This window comes from Oncorhynchus mykiss, chromosome 7 (assembly GCF_057628025.1).
Source record: "Oncorhynchus mykiss isolate SJ-2025 chromosome 7, ASM5762802v1, whole genome shotgun sequence".
Taxonomy (NCBI): Eukaryota; Metazoa; Chordata; class Actinopteri; order Salmoniformes; family Salmonidae; genus Oncorhynchus; species Oncorhynchus mykiss.
Genome location: NC_143028.1, coordinates 55,562,623 through 55,586,349, shown reverse-complemented (window position 1 = coordinate 55,586,349; position 23,727 = coordinate 55,562,623). Strand labels below are relative to the sequence as shown.

General features: G+C 42.3%; 1 protein-coding gene across 1 annotated transcript; it reads left to right on the top strand.

The window, feature by feature from the left end:
* Positions 1-697: 697 nt before the first annotated feature.
* LOC110528157 (putative protein BRICK1) lies at positions 698-6,185 on the top strand. The gene is made up of 3 exons (XM_021609984.3): positions 698-888; positions 5,355-5,437; positions 5,561-6,185. The coding sequence occupies exons 1-3, from the start codon at positions 771-773 to the stop codon at positions 5,585-5,587; spliced, it is 228 nt and encodes a 75-aa protein (XP_021465659.2). The 5' UTR covers positions 698-770; the 3' UTR covers positions 5,588-6,185.
* Positions 6,186-23,727: the final 17,542 nt, after the last annotated feature.

The window sequence follows — 23,727 nt, the reverse complement described above, 5'->3', positions numbered from 1 at the left end:
TGCTCTGATTCATGTGCATTGTTGATGATTCCGTAGTCCTTTAGCTCAAATAGCAGACAAGACCTGCTTTATGATGTACTACAAACCCATGGCAGGATTAGACAGATGGGTATACAGATAGGATTTACTTGGGTCCTAGCCCATGTGGGGGTGGAGGGGAATGAGGCAGTTGATGTACTGGCTAAACAAGCACTTAGTAGTGGGGATGTTGATGTTGTTGCTTCAATTAGCAAAGCAGAGGCAAACAGTCTGATATGGACAGTCATGGTGCAGAGATGGCAGGAGCAGCAGAAGAGATACTAAGGGCAGGCATTTATTTCAAGTACAGGGGAAAGACAGGAAAGATTGCAGGAAGGGACAGAAGAGAGGAGGCTATTTTTTACTAGATTAAGGGTGGGACACAAACGGTTAAATAATACTTGAAATGTGATAAGAAAGCATCCAATAGGAAAGTGTAATTATTGCCAGGAAACAGACAGTGGAGCATGTATCTAATATGAAGGGGATACATTACATTCGTTTAAAGGGTATATTGAGTTGAACGTCATTAGATACAGTCTCAAATAGTTTGTTATATTTTAAGAGAAACGGGGCAGGCAGGTAGGATTTAGTTTCTCATCGTCTCTGGCCCAACCTCCAATACAGTAGGCAGCGGTAATGCACCATAAAGTTGGATGTCGATAAATCCCACCAAAGAAGTAGTTCACTTTTCAGGGAACTGTCGCTACCTGCTGGTAGCTAGCGCTAACACAGCTTCCTCAAAACAGAAAATGGCCGGTCAAGAAGATCCTGTGCAGAGGGAGATTCACCAAGACTGGGCAAATCGAGAATACATTGAGGTTATCACGAGCAGTATCAAGAAAATAGCAGATTTTCTAAATTCCTTCGGTAAGTACTCAGTAGCTAGATGACTTGGCAACAGCAACAAAACTGCTGTCAATGTGAAGGCCTAACCTACTTCCAGCCCTGCTGGTCTTCTTGGCTAACGTAGTACGTTAGTTGGTTTCTATCCAAGACAGCAATAATATAATATACCTGCAGTACAACTCTCTTACTAATATGTATAACACGGGTTAAGAATTATACTTGCAATGTTATGGCTACGTTTACTTTATCGCGCAATCGATGAAACAGGTTCACTGCGCTTGCTATCTAATTGCGATGAGATTGGACTGAACTCGATACACGTATGTTTATTTTGTAAATACATGTTGTAGTATAAACTTAACATAAGATGAAGTGAGCCAACACTGATTTTGTATCTGTGTGTTCTAAAATGGATAGCTAGCACCAGTTTGCAACGAGTGTGAACTTGCATTATTAAGGAGGGGTGTATCTGTGCGATGCCGACGATGAGTATATGACGTGTCTCGTCTACGCCCAGGAAGCTCGGCAAGCGTTGAAGTCAAAATACTTTCCTTACTCACCAAATGAGTATCACTTAGCTACTATCTCCATTTACTCTCGTTAAGGCCGGTATGTACTTTCAAACTTAAATGTACATGCATCCGTGCAGGTCGGAAGTCTACAACAGCTCTTGACATTGGCGGTGCATAATAGTTTGTACCGACAGATGTAATGTATTTAGTAAACCTATCATTATAGAACAGGGATCTTGAAACCTGTTCCTGGAGATCTACCCTCCAGTAGGTTTTTACTCCATCCCCGGTTGTAACTAACCTGATGCATTTTATAAACCAGCTAATTATTAGAATCATGTGAGCTAGATTAGGGTTGGAATGAAAACCTGCAGGATGGTAGCCCTCCAGGAACAGATTGGGGAGCCCTGTTATAGAATATGCATACGATTGCAACGTCTGCCTATGCCCACACAGTTTAAACATTTTATATTTTTAATACCCTCAAACGCCAAGTTAATTTCAAAATAGGCCATTGCTGTCAATTGTGAATGATAATTCTTTCAATTTTACCAGTGGCATGCAGATGCACTTTCAATCATTTGATTGATCTCAATTATTTTAATGGGAATAGCCTACGCATTTCGATCTTGAATTACTGTTTTGTGAGCAAATTAGCACAGTTGGTGTTAACTATTAGCTTTTCTTGTATTTTGTTTCAATCAAATCATATATCCTGCTTAGTGGCGCCCTCTGTTGTGTTTTGGCGCATGAGAAAATGTGACTATTCAGCTTCATCTAACCATTATGGCTCCCGAGTGCATCTCAGTGCAATTGAAGTCACTACAGTCCCTGGTTCGAATCCAGGCACAACCGCCCGTGATTGGGCGCACAATTGGCCCAGCGTCGTCCGGGGTAGTCCGTCAATTGTAAATAAGAATTTGTTCTTAATGGACTTGCCCAGTTAAATAAAAATCATAAAATCTCACTAAACATTTTTTTTTAGTAACTATGCTGTTATATTCGGTTATGTTAAATATTAAATAATCGTTATGTGATCTTGCGAGACACTGCTTCAGCTTTGATCTAACACAATCGTGAGAAGTAACAATATTTTATTTGTAATAATAAGTGATGAGTAGGACTATTAGGCATAGCCAACATATCTTGAGTGTTATTTTAAACTATTGGAACGCCCTTCGTGGTTCTGAAAGGACAGCGCTAGGATCGAACAATGATGTTAGAAGTTGAACCAACTTGTGGTGGTGAAGTATAGCTGAATCATAGCTCTGCCATTCGGCCAGTTCATGATTATTTTGTTGTTGTTGCAGTATAGCCTAATAGGCTTACGACTTCTTTATGGAAGTTGGAGCCGGAGGGGTTGGCTGCCGCCTTATCGGCTCAGACTGGAATATGTTCCGGGATTCTTCCGATGGCATTGAGGAGTACACCACATCAGTCACTGGCTTTATCAATAAGTGCATCGAGGACGTCGTCCACACAGTGACTGTATGTACATACCCCAACCAGAAGTCATGGATTACAGGCAACATTCGCACTGAGCTAAAGGGTAGAGCTGCGACTTTCAAGGAGTGGGAAGCTTATACGAAATCCCGCTATGCCTTCCAACGAACCATCAAACAAGCAAAGCGTCAATACAGGACTAAGATCGAATCGTACTACACCTGATGCTCGTCGGATGTGGCAGGGCTTGCAAACTATTACAGACTACAAAGGAAAGCACAGCCGATAGCTTCCCAGTGACATGAGCCTACCAGACGAGCTAAACTACTTCTATGCTCGCTTCGAGGCAAGTAACATTGAAACATGCTTGAGAGCATCAACTGTTCTGGACGACTGTGTGATCATGCTCTCTGCATCCGATGTAAGGCAGTTTAAACAGTTCAACATTCACAAGGCCGCAGGGCGGACGGATTACGGATTACCAGGATGTGTACTGTGAGCATGTGCTGACCAACTGGCAAGTGTCTTCACCTAACATTTTCAACCTCTCCCTGTCCGAGTCTGTAATATCAACATGTTCCAAGCAGACCACCATAGTCCCTCTGCCAATGAACACTAAGGTATCCTACCTAAATGACTACTGACCCGTAGCACTCACGTCTGTAGCCATGAAGTGCTTTGAAATGCTGGTCATGGCTCACATCAACAACATTATCCCAGAAACCCTAGACCCACTCCAATTTGCATACCGCCCCAACAGATCCACAGATGATGCAATCTCTATTGCACTCCACACTGCCCTTTCCCACCTGGACAAAAGGAACACCTATGTGAGAATGCTATTCATTGAGTACAGCTCAGCGTTCAACACCATAATGCCCTCAAAGCTCATCAATAAGCTAAGGACCCTTGGACTAAACACCTCCCTCTGCAACTGGATCCTGGACTTCCTGATGGGTTGCCCCCAGGTGGTAATGTTAGGTAGCAACACATCCGCCACGCTGATCCTCAACACGGGGGCCTCTCAGGGGTGCGTGCTCAGCCCCTGTACTCCCTGTTCACTCTTGACTGCACTGCCAGGCACAACTCCAGCACCACCATTACATTGGCTGATGACCCAACAATGGTAGGCCTGATCACAGACAACGATGAGACCGCCTATAGGGAGGAGGTCAGAGACCTGACCATGTGGTGTAAGGACAACAACCTCTCCTTCAACGGGATCAAGTGGGTAGTATACGGGGCTTTGGTGACAAAACGGATGGCACTGTGATCGACTACATCCAATTTGCTGAGTAGTGTTGGAGGCTATTTTGTGAATGACATCGCCAAAGTCAATGATCGATAGGATAGTCAGTTTTACGGGGGTATGTTTGGCAGCATGAGTGAAGGATGCTTTGTTGCGAAATAGGAAGCCGATTCTAGATTTAATTTTGGATTGGAGATGCTTAATGTGAGTCTGGAAGGAGAGTTTACATTCTAACCAGACACCTAGGTATTTGTAGTTGTCCACATGTTCTAAGTCAGAACCGTCCAGAGTAGTGATGCTGGACGGGCGGGCAGGTGTGGGCAGCAATCGATTGAAGAGCATGCATTTAGTTTTACTTGCATTTATACCAGGCGGTGTCAGAGGAAGGCCCTAAAAATTGTCAAATACTCCAGCCACCCTAGTCATAGACTGTTCTCTCTGCTACCGCATGGCAAGCGGTACCAGAGCGCCAAGTCTAAGTCCAAGAGGCTTCTAAACAGCTTCTACCCCCAAGCCATAAGACTCCTGAACAGCTAATCAATTGGCTACCCAGACTATTTGCATTGCCCTCCCCCTCCCCTCTTCTACAATGCTGCTACTCTCTGTTATTATCTATGCATAGTCACTTTAATAACTCTACCTTCATGTACAAATTACCTCAATTACCTCGACACCGGTGCCCCCGCACATTGACGCTGTACCGGTACCCCCTGTTTATAGGTCCGCTATTGTTATTTACTGCTGCTCTTTAATTGTGTTATTCTTCTCTTACTTTTTGCTTTTTATTAGGTATTTTCTTAACGGAATTGTTGGTTACGGGCTTTGACTACGTGGTATAGTTATTTGTAGGCTGTAGCCTAATGTAAATACAAGTAGCATTGCACTGTTTGAGGAGAGCGCTTTAATTGCGAGTAGGCATTTCATTGTATTGTGCAGTTTACACTTCTGTATCATAAATAAACTTTGATTTGATTAGCTTGAACACATTTACAATAGCCTCGATGTACTTTTTTTTAGCCTCTAGCTAGCCTCTATGTACTTTGGTACCTACCTGTCCCATGCATACTGTCAATTGAGACAAATTGATTGCAATAGTTAGCCTACAGTTGGGAGATTATGAACATGTGCATTGTCTTTTGGGAGATTATGAACATGTGCATTAACTTCATAACGTATGATATTGATGCAATTTTATTCAAAGTCAATTAACAATATTTTCTTATGAGTAACATTGATGTGATCAGAAATGAAAATATGTGGAACATATATTTCCTTTGCTTTAGATATGTCCTGCCGGTCTCGTTTGGCCACCCTGAACGAAAAGCTGACAGCGTTAGAGCGGAGAATTGAGTACATTGAAGCAAGGGTAAGTGTCAGAATTGCCACTCAAATTCTACGTTGTAAATACATTAAATGTTTCCAGTTTGTTTTGCCTGTACAATACTGGATGTCGTCATAATGTGTTCTCTAACCCTCTTTTTCTGTTTAGGTCACAAAAGGAGAGACATTGACCTAAACCAAGATGGTATGCTGGACTGGATGTTGCAGTTTGGCTGAGGGTTGAAAACTACATTTGTGACCATTTCCATGTTTGTCCTTTTTTTTTTTAACTAGCTATGTCTTTTTACAATTTTGTATTTGGTCTGTGGGACCACAAAATACACGTCACACTGTGTGTATTTGGCTGCTGGAGGGTGACTATAATACCACAGCATCTCCCACAATGTTACAATGGATTGACTCTTTAATGCTATCTTAATCTTTGCACACTAGCTCTGCATCGCATTTATTTGATCACGGACTAACATAATGTATTTGTGCAAATCAAAACTAGTTAAGGACATCCTAATAGGGGAACGTTTATTTTATAAGGTCAATTCAAAAGTGATTATGTGAAGGAGTGTACCCACCCCTATGGAGATTTTAAAGAATATGCATTGCAGAAATATCCTTCCATTTTGGCTGAGCCAGGATAATTTGAGCCACAGGAAGAGGGAGTGCCAAAATGAGTCGTCAGCTCTTTAACTGTGGCCATTCTACTTATGTCTTTCACTTGTTGTTATTGTGTTTTCCCTCATTGTTCAAACGAATTGTAATAAACTGTTTAAAAGTAAGTTGTCCATGTTTTTGACATAGTGGCTTGAGAGTGTTTGGCTCAAGGGTAGCATGCCTGGTTGAAGGTGTTACCGGAATATAGTATAGGCTGTGTAGGATCAAGACTTGTATTTTCTCATAGTTAGTCCGTACACATAACATCTGCCAATATAGCCTCTGGTTGCTGCCCTCAGCCATACATTTGTGTTCTGCTCTCTTTGCTACAGGGACTGATTTAACATCTATTTTGATCAAAATTATTTTGAGGGTCAGAAAGTGTCCCAGTCAATTCACCAAATATCATTGGACCACAGAAGGATAGCAATATTTGACACAACATTAGGTGCATGTTGCACTCTAAGATGCACATTTTGTGTTGATTGTCTCAAAAACATCAGGAAAATGGCAATACTGGCTAGTGATTTCTGGAGCTAGGTTTCCATCCAATTGGTGACAGTTTCATGTGAATATATATTCTAGAATCCACATAAAGAAAACATTTCTTGGGAATCACAACATGGCTAACGACTTTAGCTGTATGCCGGCCCAAAACTAAAGAAGGAAGCAGAGGGAAATATTCTAAGCTATTTTAATTGTTAGTGTTATAAAGCAGGCTACGGAGGCCAGGCCGTTAGCAATACTTTTTAAATGGTAAGTCAGGGGTTCCCAAACTTTATTGGCCTGCGACCCCACTTTGATAAAAAAAAAAGTTGTGACCCCACCATGTAAAAATGTTCATGTAATCAAAGGCCAATGTTTACTTTTTTAATTGGGACTATGACAGTCTTACAAATCAGCCTGATAGTACTTTTGACAGTATTTCAATTTGAAGGAAATATGGTTTGAAGTGACTGAAATGCACGGGAGGTTGGTGGCAATTTAATTAGGGAGAACGGGATCGTGCTAATCACTAGAGCGGAATTAGTGGAGTGGTATCAAATACATCAAGCACAAGCTCCATTCTGGCCATTATTGTGAGCAGTTCTCCCCTCACCAGCCTCCTGTGCTAAAATGCATCAGAAAGGTATTCATCAGGCAATCATTTTAAATTCAATTCTGTGTAGAAAAAAAAATCATTAGGTTTCCATCCAATTGGCGACAGATTTTCACCTGAAATATTCTGAAATCCATATATATTTAAAAAAATCTCCCCAGAGATTTCTATCAAATTGACTAGTTGAAATGAAAAATAACCTGAAAAATGAAAAATAATCTTTGCTGTTACATTCCCAAGTACTGAATAAAAAATACAAGTTAAATCGGTTTTCAGCACATTTTCAACTCAATTTATAGTTTCGTCATAAAATGTTGCGTTGTATAGCGAATGTGCCCACTCTGGTATTGGCATGTGTGCTCGCAACCAGGTTGGCGCTCTAGGCAACAACTCAGCCAAGCATCATTACAATTACAAAGGGTCAAAAGTCTAGAGGCTTACTAAATTTTAACCCTCTTATTAAAAAACCCCAGAAGAAGCTAAATCAATGGCTACAGAGGGACTTATCTTTAAAAGGTAGAGTCCTAATAACCAAGGCTGAAGGTATCTCTGGACTAACATATGGAACTCTATCTTTATATCTTGACAGTAAAATAAACAAGGAGATAGACCAGATGCTTTTCAACTTTCTTTGGAGAAACCGTACCCATTACATTAGGAAAACTGTTGCAATGAACACTTGAGTGGTGGACTGAATTTTCTGGACTTTACTACTTTAAATAATACTTTTAAGATCAATTGGATAAAACAATTCCTAAGAAGACCCACTTCTATCTGGAATTGTATTCCTCATCATGTCTTCTCTACTTTTGGTGGCCTTAACTTCATGTTGTTTTGCAATTATAATATTGACAAAGTTCCAGTGAAACTTTCTGCTTTTCATCAGCAGGTTCTCTTGTCATGGTCCTTAATTTATAAACACAATTTTTCTCCACGCAGATATTATATATGGAATAATCGGGATATATTGTATAAAAATACGTCTTTGTTTTTAGAATATTGGTTCCGAAATAATATCCTATTGGTGAGCCAACTGGTAAATGCAGAGGGTCTTTTACTCAGTTATAAGGAATTCTTATCACTTTACAAGGTCCCTGTAACACCTAAAGATTTTGCAATTGTTTTAGATGCCATTCCCTCAGGTGTTGCTATGTTATTCAGGAACATGTCAAGACCTGACCCTCAGAGCCTACCTTCTGTTGACCCTGTTGACTCATCAGTAGGAAAGATTTGTTTCTCTTTTGGTCCATTCAACAACAGAGCGATACGAACCTTGTTTCAGCAGGATGTTGTACCTTATGTCATGCCTTATTGGAATGGATTTATTGATAATATCTGTTGGAAAAAAGTTTGGATGTTGCCACACACATACCTACTTGTTAATAAAATTAATGAAGTTTCCTTTAAAATTATTCATAAATATTATCCTGCCAACCACTATATGAAGAAGTTTAAGGAAAACATCAACTCAAATTGCTCCTTTTGTAATGACCACCTAGAAACAGTGTTACATCTTTTTTGGCATTGTATTCATGTAAGAAAACTGTGGCAAGACATCAGTAGATTTATAATTGAACACATTTATGAAAATGTTACACTATTGTGGAGAGATGTAATGCTTGGAGTCTTTACATACGATAGAAATAAGCTGAAAATTTTTTATGTAATTAATTTCAGCATTCTTTTGGCCAAATTTCATATACACAAATGTAAATTTACAAACAAAAAAACACATTTTCTTACCCTACAAAAATACATTTAACTGTATTTTAAGACAGTTAAATACTCTACTAACAACCCCCTAGCTCGATTGTCCATTGTATATAATCTATATAATCTATATATACTTGTGTTCCCTCATGTACTTTCTGTATTGATTTGTTGTTAATAAAAATGTAAAATGTAAAAAAATAAAATAAAAAAAAGCTCAGCCAAGCATCGATCATCATGTGACCAGAAATAAGCCCCTCGATATTTATTGGAAAGGTGCATCAAGTTAATGCTTTGCAAAATCACGACCCTGTGAATTTCATCTGTAGCCTAAAAAACGGCATGCTTTCCCGAGTTGTAGTGGGAGGTCTACATAATATCGCGTGGCTCCAAATTGACTTGGTTATTATATCAATATTTGCACATACAAGCTTTTTCACCGCATAATTAACTCTACAGATACAAAAAGATCCCACTTTGTCTAGCATGTTTTTGTAGACATTTGGGAAGTTTATTGACACATTTGCAGTTGCCATCCGGCCTGTCCTGACTTTTTTTATCCAACTTGGATAAACCTGAAAGGTTGGTTTCCATGCAAACACGACCTAACTAAGCCACACTGCTTCTTCACACAATGCCCGCTTAACCCGGAAGCCAGCCACACCAATGTGTCTGAGGAAACACTGTACACCTGTCGACCGTGTCAGCGTGCATGTGCCCGGCCCGCCACAGGAGTCGCTAGAGGACAAGGACAAGCCCTGCTAGACAAACCCTCCCCTAACCCGGACGTCGCTGGGCCAATTGTGAGCCTCCTCATGGGTCTCCCGGTCGCGGCCGGCTGCGACCGACCCTGGACTCGAACAAGGATCCCTAGTGGCACAGCTAGCAACTGCGATGCAGTGCCTAAGACAACTTTGCCACTCGGGAGGCCGACTTTAAAACAGTTACAGAGTTTAATGGCTGTGATAGGAGAAAGCTGAGGATGGATCACCAACATTGTAGTTACTCCACAATACTAACCTACATGACAGAGTGAAAAGAAGGAAACCTATACAAAATAAAAAATATTCCAAAACATACATCCTGTTTACAATAAGGCACTAAAGTAAAACTGCAAAACATGTGGTGAAGATATTAACTTTAGGTCCTGAATACAAAGTGTTATGTTTGGGGCAAATCCAACACAATGACACATCACTGAGTACCAGTCTTCATATTTTCAAGCTTGGTGGTGTCTGCACCATGTTGTGGGTATGCTTGTCATCAGCAAGAACTAGGGAGTTTTTCTTAGGATAAAATGAATGGAATAGAGCTAAGTACAGGCAAAATCTTAGAGGAAAACCGGGTTCAGTCTGCTTAGTGCTTTCCAATACACACTGGGAGACAAATTCACCTTTCAGCAGGACAATAACCTAAAACACAAGGCCAAATATACACTGGAGTTGCTTAACAAGATGACATTGAATGTTGCTGAGAGGCCTAGCTACAGTTTTGACTTAAATCATCTTGAAAATATGGCAAGATTTGGAAATGTCTGTCTAGCAATGATCAACAACCATCTTCACAGAGCTTGAAGAATTGTAGAAAGAATAACGTGCAAATATTGCACAACCCAGGTGTGCAATATTTAGAGACTTACTCAGAAAGAATCACAGCTGTACTCGCTGCCAAAGATGATTCTAACATGTATTGACCGAGGGGTGTGAATACTTATGTAAATGCGATATTTCTGTATTTCATTTTCAATATATGAGCAAACACTTCTGAAAACATGTTGTGTGTAGATGGGTGAGAGAGAAAAAATATATGGAATCCATTTTGAATTCAGGCTGTGTCACAAAATGTGGAATAAATCAAGTGCTGTGAATACTTTCTGAAGGCACTGTATCCATTTCGTGTCTCAGGTAGCCCGTGAAAGCCTGCATGGATAGAATGCAATAATTGACAAATATTTGACCTATTATAATAATTCTCACGTGTGGCAAAATATTGAAATGGTCTGTGCCATGGTGAAACTTTCACTCCTGTAGATCTGAAATAATTTTATGGTGAAACTTGCCAGCCAACCAGAAAAGCAAGGCGAAGCAGTTCAGGCATTCTTGAAAGTCAAGACAATCCTTGTCCTGAAAGAAACAATTGTTATAGTTGAAAATGACTTTGCAAGCATAGTAGGCATTTAGAATTAAATGTGGAGTGGCGCTTTATGGTTACGCAATGACATCACGTACCTTCAAAATGATTCGGCAATTATAATTTCTTTAAAAAAAATACAGGTTACATCATAATTTGTCGCAATAAAGAAAGTTTAACAAAAGTCAAATCCACCCCTGCCATTTTCATTACACATGTGAAAAAATATATATTAATCGCTACATTGGTTTTGTCGAATATAACTGGGTCAATGGAAACCTGCCTATGTCGCAGGTTTAGAACTACTGAATTTATTTAAGCACCATAGAACAAAGCGGGACGAAAACCAAATACCAAATGTGCTCAAAATACACTGCTCAAAAAAATAAAGGGAACACTTAAACAACACAATGTAACTCCAAGTCAATCACACTTCTGTGCTTTCACTCTAGTGGTATGAGACGGAGTCTACAACCCACACAAGTGGCTCAGGTAGTGCATCTCATCCAGGATGGCACATCAATGCGAGCTGTGGCAAGAAGGTTTGCTGTGTCTGTCAGCATAGTGTCCAGAGCATGGAGGCGCTACCAGGAGACAGGCCAGTACATCAGGAGACGTGGAGGAGGCCGTAGGAGGGCAACAACCCAGCAGCAGGACCGCTACCTCTACCTTTGTGCATGGAGGAGCAGGAGGACCACTGCCAGAGCCCTGCAAAATGACCTCCAGCAGGCCACAAATGTGCATGTGTCTGCTCAAACGGTCAGAAACAGACTCCATGAGGGTGGTATGAGGGCCCGATGTCCACAGGTGGGGGTTGTGTTTACAGCCCAACACTGTGCAGGACGTTTGGCATTTGCCAGAGAACACCAAGATTGGCAAATTCGCCACTGGCGCCCTGTGCTCTTCACAGATGAAAGCAGGTTCACACTGAGCACATGTGACAGACGTGACAGAGTCTGGAGATGCCGTGGAGAACGTTCTGCTGTCTGCAACATCCTCCAGCATGACCGGTTTGGCGGTGGGTCAGTCATGGTGTGGGGTGGCATTTCTTTGGGGGGGGCCGCACAGCCCTCCATGTGCTCGCCAGAGGAAGCCTGACTGCCATTAGGTACCGAGATGAGATCCTCAGACCTCTTGTGAGACCATATGCTGGTGCGGTTGGCCCTGGGTTCCTCCTAATGCAAGACAATGCTAGACCTCATGTGGCTGGAGTGTGTCAGCAGTTCCTGCAAGAGGAAGGCATTGATGCTATGGACTGGCCTGCCCGTTCCCCAGACCTGAATCCAATTGAGCACATCTGGGACATCATGTCTCGCTCCATCCACCAACGCCACGTTGCACCACAGACTGTCCAGGAGTTGGTGGATGCTTGATTCCAGGTCTGGGAGGAGATCCCTCAGGAGACCATCCGCCACCTCATCAGAAGCATGCCCAGGCGTTGTAGGGAGGTCATACAGGCATGTGGAGGCCACACACACTACTGAGCCTCATTTTGACTTGTTTTAAGGACATTACATCAAAGTTGGATCAGCCTGTAGTGTGGTTTTCCACTTTAATTTTGAGTGTGACTCCAAATCCAGACCTCCATGGGTTGATACATTTGATTTCCATTGATCATTTGTGTGATTTTGTTGTCAGCACATTCAACTATGTAAAGAAAAAAGTATTTAATAAGAATATTTAATTCATTCAGATCTAGGATGTGTTATTTTAGTTTTCCCTTTATTTTTTTGAGCAGTGTATATCATCATAAACAAAAAGGCACAGGGTGAACCCAAAGTGCAAAATATAAAGTACTCAGGAAATAGTAGGAGAGATTTTTTATTTTACCTTTATTTAACCAGGTAGGCAAGTTGAGAACAAGTTCTCATTTACAATTGCGACCTGGCCAAGATAAAGCGAAGCAGTTCGACAGATACAACGACAGAGTTACACATGGAGTAAAACAAACATACAGTCAATAATACAGTATAAACAAGTCTATATACAATGTGAGCAAATGAGGTGAGAAGGGAGGTAAAGGCAAAAAAGGCCATGGTGGCAAAGTAAATACAATATAGCAAGTAAAACACTGGAATGGTAGTTTTGCAATGGAAGAATGTGCAAAGTAGAATTAAAAATAATGCGGTGCAAAGGAGCAAAATAAATAAATAAATTAAATACAGTTGGGAAAGAGGTAGTTGTTTGGGCTAAATTATAGGTGGGCTATGTACAGGTGCAGTAATCTGTGAGCTGCTCTGACAGTTGGTGCTTAAAGCTAGTGAGGGAGATGAGTGTTTCCAGTTTCAGAGATTTTTGTAGTTTGTTCCAGTCATTGGCAGCAGAGAACTGGAAGGAGAGGCGGCCAAAGAAAGAATTGGTTTTGGGGGTGACTAGTGAGATATACCTGCTGGAGCGTGTGCTACAGGTGGGAGATGCTATGGTGACCAGCGAGCTGAGATAAGGGGGGACTTTACCTAGCAGGGTCTTGTAGATGACATGGAGCCAGTGGGTTTGGCGACGAGTATGAAGCGAGGGCCAGCCAACGAGAGCGTACAGGTCGCAATGGTGGGTAGTATATGGGGCTTTGGTGACAAAACGGATTGCACTGTGATAGACTGCATCCAATTTGTTGAGTAGGGTTTTGGAGGCTATTTTGTAAATGCCATCGCCAAAGTCGAGGATTGGTAGGATGGTCAGTTTTACAAGGGTATGTTTGGCAGCATGAGTGAAGGATGCTTTGTTGCGAAATAGGAAGCCAATTCTAGATTTAACTTTGGATTGGAGATGTTTGATATGGGTCTGGAAGGAGAGTTTACAGTCTAACCAGACACCTAAGTATTTGTAGTTGTCCACGTATTCTAAGTCAGAGCCGTCCAGAGTAGTGATGTTGGACAGGCGGGTAGGTGCAGGTAGTGATCGGTTGAAGAGCATGCATTTAGTTTTACTTGTATTTAAGAGCAATTGGAGGCCACGGAAGGAGAGTTGTATGGCATTGAAGCTTGCCTGGAGGGTTGTTAACACAGTGTCCAAAGAAGGGCCGGAAGTATACAGAATGGTGTCGTCTGTGTAGAGGTGGATCAGAGACTCACCAGCAGCAAGAGCGACCTCATTGATGTATACAGAGAAGAGAGTCGGTCCAAGAATTGAACCCTGTGGCACCCCCATAGAGACTGCCAGAGGTCCGGACAGCAGACCCTCCGATTTGACACACTGAACTCTATTAGAGAAGTAGTTGGTGAACCAGGCGAGGCAATCATTTGAGAAACCAAGATTCCTCTCAGGAAAACAAGTGACATTTACAATGACCGACAATGACAAATGGCAGAGGGAGTATATATACAGTGATTGACTGGGGATTGGAACCAGGTGTGTGTAATGATGACGAGATAAGTCCAGGGTTGATGAGTGAAGGGCGTTTGCCAGCAGTAGGTTCAGCAGCAGCTAGAAGTTTGGCGATGCCGAACGCTTGAGCTGGACAGGAGGGGGAGCCAAAGCAAAGGCTGGTGTGACAGCAATAATGGTAATAATGGCAGTAATGGTACCAATAATGGTACCAAATCACCTGTCTGGATTCTTAAATTCAACATGTTTTGTCCAATATCTCAAGATAGGATGGTTATATTGTTATGACGTTTTCAGGGCTGATGTAGAACACATAGATGATTCAAATAAAATAAAAAATATTAAATTAAAATGCTACATTATGCAAATCAAAATTAAGCACTTCATATGCAAATTGGGAAGTAAGGAATACATATTTCAGTAATATAAGCCCAATCATTTAGGATAGAGTGGTCATATTAACACATTTTCATGCAAAACTGAGAGTTTTAAACAATGAAAGAAATTAGAATACAACTTTTTATACAACTTTATGTAAATTATATACTTAATACACCGCCGCCAACACACACAGCCTAACACAGACACACTTCTCAGCACCCCCACCACATCACACATAGCTTAACACTGACCCACACTTCTCGCTAAGTCGGAACTGTAACACAGAAGGCTACTAGTCTAATAACATTGCTTACTTATAAGGTAAGCCAACATCTGAGTTGGGTTATATTGTAATGTTGTTTTTGGTGTTGATGAGTTACTCTGGTGATGGGAGGATAAACTGCAGCAAATCATTTTCGCCTAGGCACAGAAGAGACATATGGAGCACATGTTCAATTCAGTTGTATTTGGCTATGTTTTTATCGATTGTAGGGCTGTAGCCACTGTATTCTGATAGTTTTTACTTGAAAGAATAAAACAATCACTCAAGAAACTCGCGCTGGCAAAATACAGCTAATGCTGCGCAGCCTCTGCAAACTGCTTCAGACAGTAGCTGTGTTTAAATGCCCATACTAACATACTGTATATTACATGAGTATATACGACTTACTATTAGTTCATTTTAGTATCCTGTAAATGAACGGTATACTTTCAGTTGAGCGTACTAACGTTTTGCCTGTCTACCGGAAATTGATGCTGTTGCTATGCAATCTCTTGCTAGCATAACAAATTATTAGCTAGACATCTTACGAAAATCTTACTAAATTCAGAGCGCACACTGGACGCTCTGCCTGAGGAGTAGGGTTGATCCCTTAGCTATGTGATAACTACTTCTGAGGGTTTAGAGCTTGAGGTAGTCACCTCATACAAGTACTTGGGAGTATGGCTAGACAGTACACTCTTCTCTCAGCACATATCAAAGCTGCAGGCTAAGGTTAAATCTAGACTTGGTTTCCTTTATCGTAATTGCTCCTCTTTCTCCCCAGCTGCCAAACTAACCCTGATTCAGGTGACCATCTGTGGTGGAAGAATCAGAATTAGTTGTGTAACATAGATAATTAATATGTCTTATCTGCATAATATGCTTATGTGATATACTTGTTATTATAATGTATCCCTTTGGACTCTGATGTTGGCAGTTGCACTTCTTCCCTCAGCTGGGGGTCAGTCACCTGGGGCCCAGAGATGGGAGAGGTCAGGCTTGTTTTTCACATGTCCCTGGTGCTATGCAGAATATCAGAAAGGGAAGAGGACAGGAGGGAACATTGTCTTCATATGTGAATGTGTCTTTACCTATTCTTAAACCATGTGAAGGGATGGCATGATTAATGGGGAACCAATTCCTTGTCTTCACAATGTCTGTGCGTCAGTCACTCCCTCCTTTGGCATTGGGGGATGTGTGTGGTAGTGTCTGGAACCATTGTATGTCATCTCTGGTGTTGCACTTATCCTGGGATAGTGTATGACCTAGAGGCTCAGTCCCCTCAGTGAGCTTGTCCAGGAGTGGGGTCAAGAAGGGATTTTACTTGAGATGGGAGTATCTGGAGTTGACAATTGATTTATGCCATTTGATGAGTTGGTGTTTTTGTGCTATGAAGTGCCAGGAACGAGATTGAAACCTCGTCTTAGGGACCAAACTGAATGATAATTTATAGTGAATGCTATCTGGCTATTGGATACTCCTTTCTCATTTAAAAAGTCTCACCTGTGACCTTTCAAAACATCTGGTTTGTTATGTCGACTAGGGGGTGGATCTTGGCTATAAAATACTGATTAACTGCCTTGTTCAAGGGCAGAACGACAGATGTTTTACCTTATCAACTCAGGGATTTAATCTTGCAACCTTTCAGTTAATAGTCCAACGCTCTAACCACTAGGCTACCTGCTGCCTCTGTGACTTATGTTCCATCCCTTCAGTACGGTTGGTAACCACTGCTATAAATGCTAAAAATCCAATCTTACTGAAACATATATCACTTGTTGGCCTATCTCTCTGTACTGGTACAGATCTACTACACACACCACTCCTCTCAGGAATGCTACACATTCCTTTGTCTCATACCCTTCTGCACACTTCTCACACCTAGGAACCTCCCTCCTACACACTACTGCAACATGCCCATAAGCTTGACACCTGTAACAACGTAATGTATTCGGTACAAAATCTCGTACAGGATAATTTATATAGCCTAACATCACTTTGTCGGGCAAAGACTCAACATCAAAACTCAAAAGAACAGACAATGACTCTTCTGTTTCACCACCTTTGCCACCCTGTCTGCGTCGCACCAAACGATGAGCATCACAAACAGCAGGAATCTTCCCCTTCAGTTGGTAAACTTTAACATTTACTGCTACCCCAGTAATCACTCCTTTCAATGGCGCCCTTTTCTTGAGAGTGAAACAATTCCCATTTCTTGCCCACATTCGTTTAACGCAGAGCGCCTTCTCCCTCTGACCAGCAGAAACACAAACAATTAACACAAGACCACTTCTGGTTACCCTCACCGATTCCACAGTACCCAACTCTGTTTTCACACACCCTTAAACCACAAATGGATCAGCCAAAAGGCAAGGGTACATTTTTTCCAAAAACTTCACTCCTACTGTCACAGACTCATCTTTATCCTGACCCTCGGGCAAGCCTCGGCCTTCGAGGACTTCACCAGACCTACCACCTCCTACCATGCTAGATTACGGAGACGTAATTTATAGGTCGGCAGGTAAGGGTGGTCTCGATCGGCTAGATGTTCTTTACCATTCGGCCAGATTAGCCACCAATGCTCCTTATAGGACACATCACTGCACTCTATACTCCTCTGTAAACTGGTCATCTCTGTATACCTGTCGCAAGACCCACTGGTTGATGCTTATTTAGAAAACTCTCTTAGGCCTCACTTCCCCTTATCTGACATACCTACTGCAGCCCTCATCCTCCACATACAACACCCGTTCTGCCAGTCACATTCTGTTAAAGGTCCCCAAAGCACACACATCCCTGGGTTGCTCCTCTTTTCAATTCGCTGCAGCTAGTGACTGGAACGAGCTGCAACAAACACTCAAACTAGACAGTTTTATCTCAATCTCTTCGTTCAAAGACTCAATCATGGACACTCTTACTGACAGTTGTGGCTGCTTCGCGTGATGTATTGTTGTCTCTACCTTCTTGTCCTTTGTGTTGTTGTCTGTGCCCAATAACATTTGTACCATGTTTTGTGCTGCTACCATGTTGTGCTGCTGCCACGCTGTGTTGCTACCATGTTGTTGTCATGTTGTTTTGCTACCATGCTGTGTTGTCATTAGGGTTGGTTACTTTCTAAATGTAATCCATTACAGTTACTAGTTACCTGTCCAAAATTGTCATCACTAACGCAACTTTTGGATTAACCAAACTCAGTAACATAATCTGATTCCTTCAGTTCCTTTTTCGATTACTTTCCACTTAAGAAAACAAAAATGTATGTTATCAATTGAACATCTATTGCAGGATAAACCAATGTTAAGGTTTACATAGCTGGCCAAATATGGATGTTCTACTACATATAATAACATTATATCTTTACATTAATATATATAATTTATAAATCCAAAAATGGATGTAGCAACTACAGATTGCCCCTTTAAGACTATCAAATGCCCCACTTTTATTCCATACTATGCAGATGTTGCAAGAGTGCATTTTTCATTGGCTGACAAGGACAATGTGTTTTCGAGAACCAGTTACGGTAAAATAACAATTTGTTTCTATGTCATATAGACCCATTATTCCATATAAAACAAATACTGTATGAAGTGAAAAGTTGTTTTTCAGCAAAGCCCAGAACATTAAAGCCTGTTTGTGAAAATCCACCAATTTCACAGGAAGTTTAATCACAATATATGGACATTGTAGTAAGAAATGAAGCCCTCCAAACTTATGAATAACCAAATGAGGTATAATATTCCAGGATTTCTCAAGTACCTTTTAACCCAGTTTATCTTACGTGGCTTGTTTTTCCATATGAAGTTGTACAATGGCCTATCTAAGGTACAGCAAGTGGATTTGGAATGTCAATAGATTAAAAAAGATAGGATGCACAAGATAGCCCCTCAGCTTTGGATAAAAGCACCCTCCCTTGAAGACATGTATCCCTCCCTAACCATGAGGATACTTCTTTTGATAGATTCAGTTACAGGATTCAAATTACGATCATTCACAGCCTTAAGATTTTTGGTGATCTTTACACCGAGGTAGGTTACCGAGGTAGGTTACAGTATCTTTTTCAGAGATGTTACCATGTGCTGGATTGACAGCTCCTTTCAGAACAAACATCTCACATTTGGAAGGATTTAATACTAAACCTGAGATTTTGGAGAACTGCTTCACAATATCCAATGCTAATCTAGCTTGTGACACATTTGTCAAGGTGTCATCCGCCAGTTGGGATATCTTGCTCTCTCTGGCCTGGAATGTAATGCCTTCAAATTTCAGCAGTTCCCAATATTTCCCATATTCTGCGTTAGAGGTTTACATGCATTAGAGGTTTACATTCCAGTAAACAGAAATTAGATTTTTTTTGTTCTGTTTTTCTATTTTGTCATTTAATTTTATTTATTTATAATATATATATATTTTTTTTTTACACCTTTTTACCCCCGTTTTGTGGTATCCAATTGGTAGTTACAGTCTTGTCTCATCGCTACAACTCCCAGTTGAGAGCCGTACGAAACACAACCCAACCCAACCAAGCCACACTGCTTCTTGACACAATGCCCACTTAACCCGCAAGCCAGCAGCACCAATGTGTTCGGAGGAAACACCGTACACCTGGCGAACGTGTCAGCGTGCACTGCGCCCGGACAGCCACAGGAGTTGCTAGTGTGTGAAGGGACAAGGACATCCCTGCCAGCAAACCCTCCCTAACATGGACGACCCTGGCCCAATTGAGCGCCGCCTAACGTGTCTCCCGGTCACGGCCGGCTGCAACAGAGCCTGGACTCAAACCCAGAATCTCTAGTGGCACAGTGATGCAGTGCCTTAGGCCATTGGTTCTCAATCCTGGTCCTATTTGCATTCCCCCCTCTTTTACACTGCTGCTACTCTCTGTTATTAATAATTCTACAATAAATTCTATATACTTATTACCTCAATTACCTCGACTAACCGGTGCCCCCGCACATTCACTAACCGGTACCCCCTGCATAAAGCCGCACTATTGTTATTTTACTGCTGCTCTTTAATTATTTGTTACTTTTATTTCTTATTTTATTTTAAGGATTTTTTTTAAACATATATTTCTTAAACTGCATTGTTGGTTAGGGCCTGTATGTCACGTTCTGACCTTAGTTATTTTGTAATGGCTTTGTTTAGTATGGTCAGGGCGTGAGTTGGGTGGGTTGTCTATGTTCCTTTTTCTATGATTTGGGATTTCTGTGTTTGGCCAGGTATGGTTCTCAATCAGAGGCAGCTGTCAATCGTTGTCCCTGATTGAGAACCATACTTAGGTAGCCTGGTTTCACTTTTAGTTGTGGGTGATTATTTTCCGTGTCAGTGTTTGTACCACACGGGACCGTTTTGTTTGGTTCACGTTGTTATTTTGTATTTTGTAGTGTTCAGTTATACATATTAAAATGGACACTTACCATGGACATTTACTCCTCATCAGAGGAGGAGGAGGCCAATCGTTACAGTATCACCCACCACCAAAGTACCAAGCAGCGTGGTAACGGGCAGCAGCAGCGATCTCCAGACTCCTGGACATGGGAGGGGATCCTGGATGGCAAGGGACCCTGGGTACCGCCGGGAGAGTATCGCCGCCCCCAAGGCAGAGCTGGAGGCAGCGAAAGCCGAGAGGCGGTGGTATGAGGAGGCAGCACGGCAGCACGGTTGGAAGCCCGATAGGCGGACCCAAAAATGTATTGGGGGAGGGCACACGGGGAGTGTGGCGAAGTCAGGTAGGAGACCTGCGCCAACTCCCCGTGCTTACTGTGGAGAGAGAGGGACCGGGCAGGCACCGTGCCTTCACGGTCCGGTCTATCCGGTGTCACCTCCACACACCAGCCCTCCGGTGGCAGCCCCCCGCACCCGGCTGTCTCTCAGTCTCCTCCCTACAGGTGCTCCCGTCTGTCCAGTGCTGCCAGTCTCCCTCCTGCCCAGCGCTGCCGGAGTCTCCCGTCTGCCCTGCGCTGCCGGAGTCTCCCGTCTGCCCTGCGCTGCCGGAGTCTCCCGTCTGCCCTGCGCTGCCGGAGTCTCCCGTCTGCCCTGCGCTGCCGCAGTCTCCCGTCTGCCCTGCGCTGCCGGAGTCTCCCGTCTGCCCTGAGCTGCCGGAGTCTCCCGTCTGCCCTGAGCTGCCGGAGTCTCCCGTCTGCCCTGCGCTGAAGGAGTCTCCCGTCTGCCCTGCGCTGAAGGAGTCTCCCGTCTGCCCTGAGCTGCCGGAGCCGCCCGTCTGCCCTGAGCTGCCGGAATCGCCCGTCCATTTGGGGCCCATTGCTAGGGGTCCCAAGTCCGAGGTCGGCGGCGTGGGTAGCCGCTTTAAAGAGGCCACGGAGGCGGTTAAGGAGGCGGAGAAAGACTATGGTGGAGTGGGGTCCACGTCCTGCGCCAGAGCCGCCACCGCGGGCAGACACCCACCCAGACCCTCCCCTATAGGTTCAGGTTTTGCGGCCGGAGTCCGCACCTTTGGGGGGGGGGGGGGTACTGTCACGTTCTTACCTTAGTTATTTTGTTAGGTCTTTGTTTAGTATGGTCAGGGCGTGAGTTGGGTGGGTTGTCTATGTTCCTTTTTCTATGATTTCTCCTCGCCAGAAGAAGAGGACGAGCGTTACACTGTAAGTAAGCATTTCACTGTAATGCCTGTTGTATTCGGCTTATGTGACAAATAAGATTTAATTTAATTTCATGGGGTAATCTATCAGTCTCATTATAATAAACCATATTAAAATCCCAACCAACTACAACCTGACTGGATGGATATTTTCTCAGAAGACTTTTAACAATTTCCTCTAGAAGTAAGTATTTTGAAGGACTAGAACAGTATTCTTATACATTACACAACACAACTTATCTGTCCATGATTTGATGAATGCTACTAGCCAGTGTCCATTGGTGTCCATTTGAGTAAACAAAAACTTCCCTTTGAAATTGTGTGCTAAAATTGCAACCCCACCTGAATGATTAGTCCCGTGCACCACTGATTTTTCCCAAATTTATAGTTCTCTTTTCATGAATGTGTTTCTTGAACGAACACAAGATCTATGTTGCAGTCCTTACAAAATAAAACAAAAAGCTTTCCTCTTCAACAGGTTTTGTATCCCCCTGGCATTGATTGACATAAACTTTAAGTCCATATATACAATATAGAAAGGAAAATCCTATGCAATATCAACTCTACCCTGTCAATTAAAAGTTGCTTCATATGTTTGGGGTGGCAGGTAGCGTAGTGGTTAGAGCATTGGGCCAGTAACCAAAAGGTTGTTAGATTGAATCCTCGAGCTGACAAGGTAAAAATCTGTTGTTCTGCCCCTGACGGCGGTCATTGTAAATAAGAATTTGATCTTACCTTAATTGCCTAGTTAAATAACATTTTTTATTTGCCTGTCAAAAGTCATCTGATTACGTACTTCTTGGCAATACAATCTCACATTGATCTTACTCTGATAGGTTTAGGAATACCCATCACAAAGAGTATATATGAACACATCGATTTCGGGGGTTTCACAAAAAGCCATTTCCCACAGATTGGAACTTTCTTAGCAGGGCACTTGCTTTACATTTGGGCTCATATTGCGAAAATATCATAATGTACAGTATTTGGGATAACAATGGGTAACAATTGCCACATTAATATTTTCAAATGATTTATTAGGTATTTTGACAAAAACATTATTGACAATTAGTGAAAACGGATTTGTTTACTGCATTTATGGGGGGATTCTCGCATAGCTTCCGTTATTTGTCACATCACCTAACACCCTAGTAGTAGCTAGTTGTGTTTTGAACTATTTGTAGGCCTTTCAACAATACATGTTTAAAAAAAATGTTGCCTCTGCAGTTTATTTGTAAGTCTGGCTGTAGCTGTTCAGCAGTGAAACATGGAAGCTGACCTTTATACCTTACTCTGGAGCTAAATGTGTAGGAAAGCTATGTGTGTGGTAGCTACCCCCTGAATGTCTAGATGCAATGCACCCTTCTTCGGACATGTGATTTTCTAGGAATGTATTACCTGAATATGTAATGTGAATAATGTTACCCAGTGTGTTTATGTTCTAAGGCCTGGCCGCAGTGAGCGTAGTGGGAGGTCAGAGTCAGACCGGTGGCGAGATGACCCTGAGTGGAATGAAAGACTGGACAGAGACCCAGAGTGAGATTATGACCATAGCTGGAGTGATGAGAGACACTGACCGATATGATGAGTGCAGAGATAGAGACAATCCTAAGTTGAGGAATCATCTAGTTCCATTCATGGAGATTTTATTGACTTGGGCATGCATTCATAAAAAAAAAAACATCTCCACTGCAGTGGGCTGTTTTCCATGAAGAGTTGTTGTTGTTCCCCTATGTAGTCTTGCATGCCCTTTTCAGTTGACAACTGTTCTTCTTGCAGAGAGGGCAAACGCGGCACAACAGTGACAGGTCTGAAGATGGCCATCTGTCTGATGACGATTATCAACAGCAAGATCAAACGGCAAGATCAAACAAGCTAAGTGTCAGTATAGAGACAAAGTAGAGTCGCAATTCAACGGCTCAGACACAAGAGGTATGTGGCAGGGTCTACAGTCAATCTCGGATTACAAAAAGAAAACCAGCCCCGTCGCGGACCAGGATGTCTTGCCCCCAGACAGACTAAATCACTTTTTTGCTCGCTTTGAGGACAATACAGTGCCACTGACACGGCCCGCTACCAAAACCTGCGGGCTCTCCTTCACTGCAGCCGACGTGAGTAAAACATTTAAACGTGTTAACCCTCGCAAGGCTGCAGGCCCAG

Coding starts and splice junctions, on each gene's coding strand:
- LOC110528157 (XM_021609984.3), top strand. CDS start 771: ATGGCCGGTCAAGAAGATCCTGTGCAGAGGGAGATTCACCAAGACTGG. Junction 889..5,354: donor AGATTTTCTAAATTCCTTCG/GTAAGTACTCAG, acceptor CCTTTGCTTTAG/ATATGTCCTGCCGGTCTCGT. Junction 5,438..5,560: donor TTGAGTACATTGAAGCAAGG/GTAAGTGTCAGA, acceptor TTTTCTGTTTAG/GTCACAAAAGGAGAGACATT.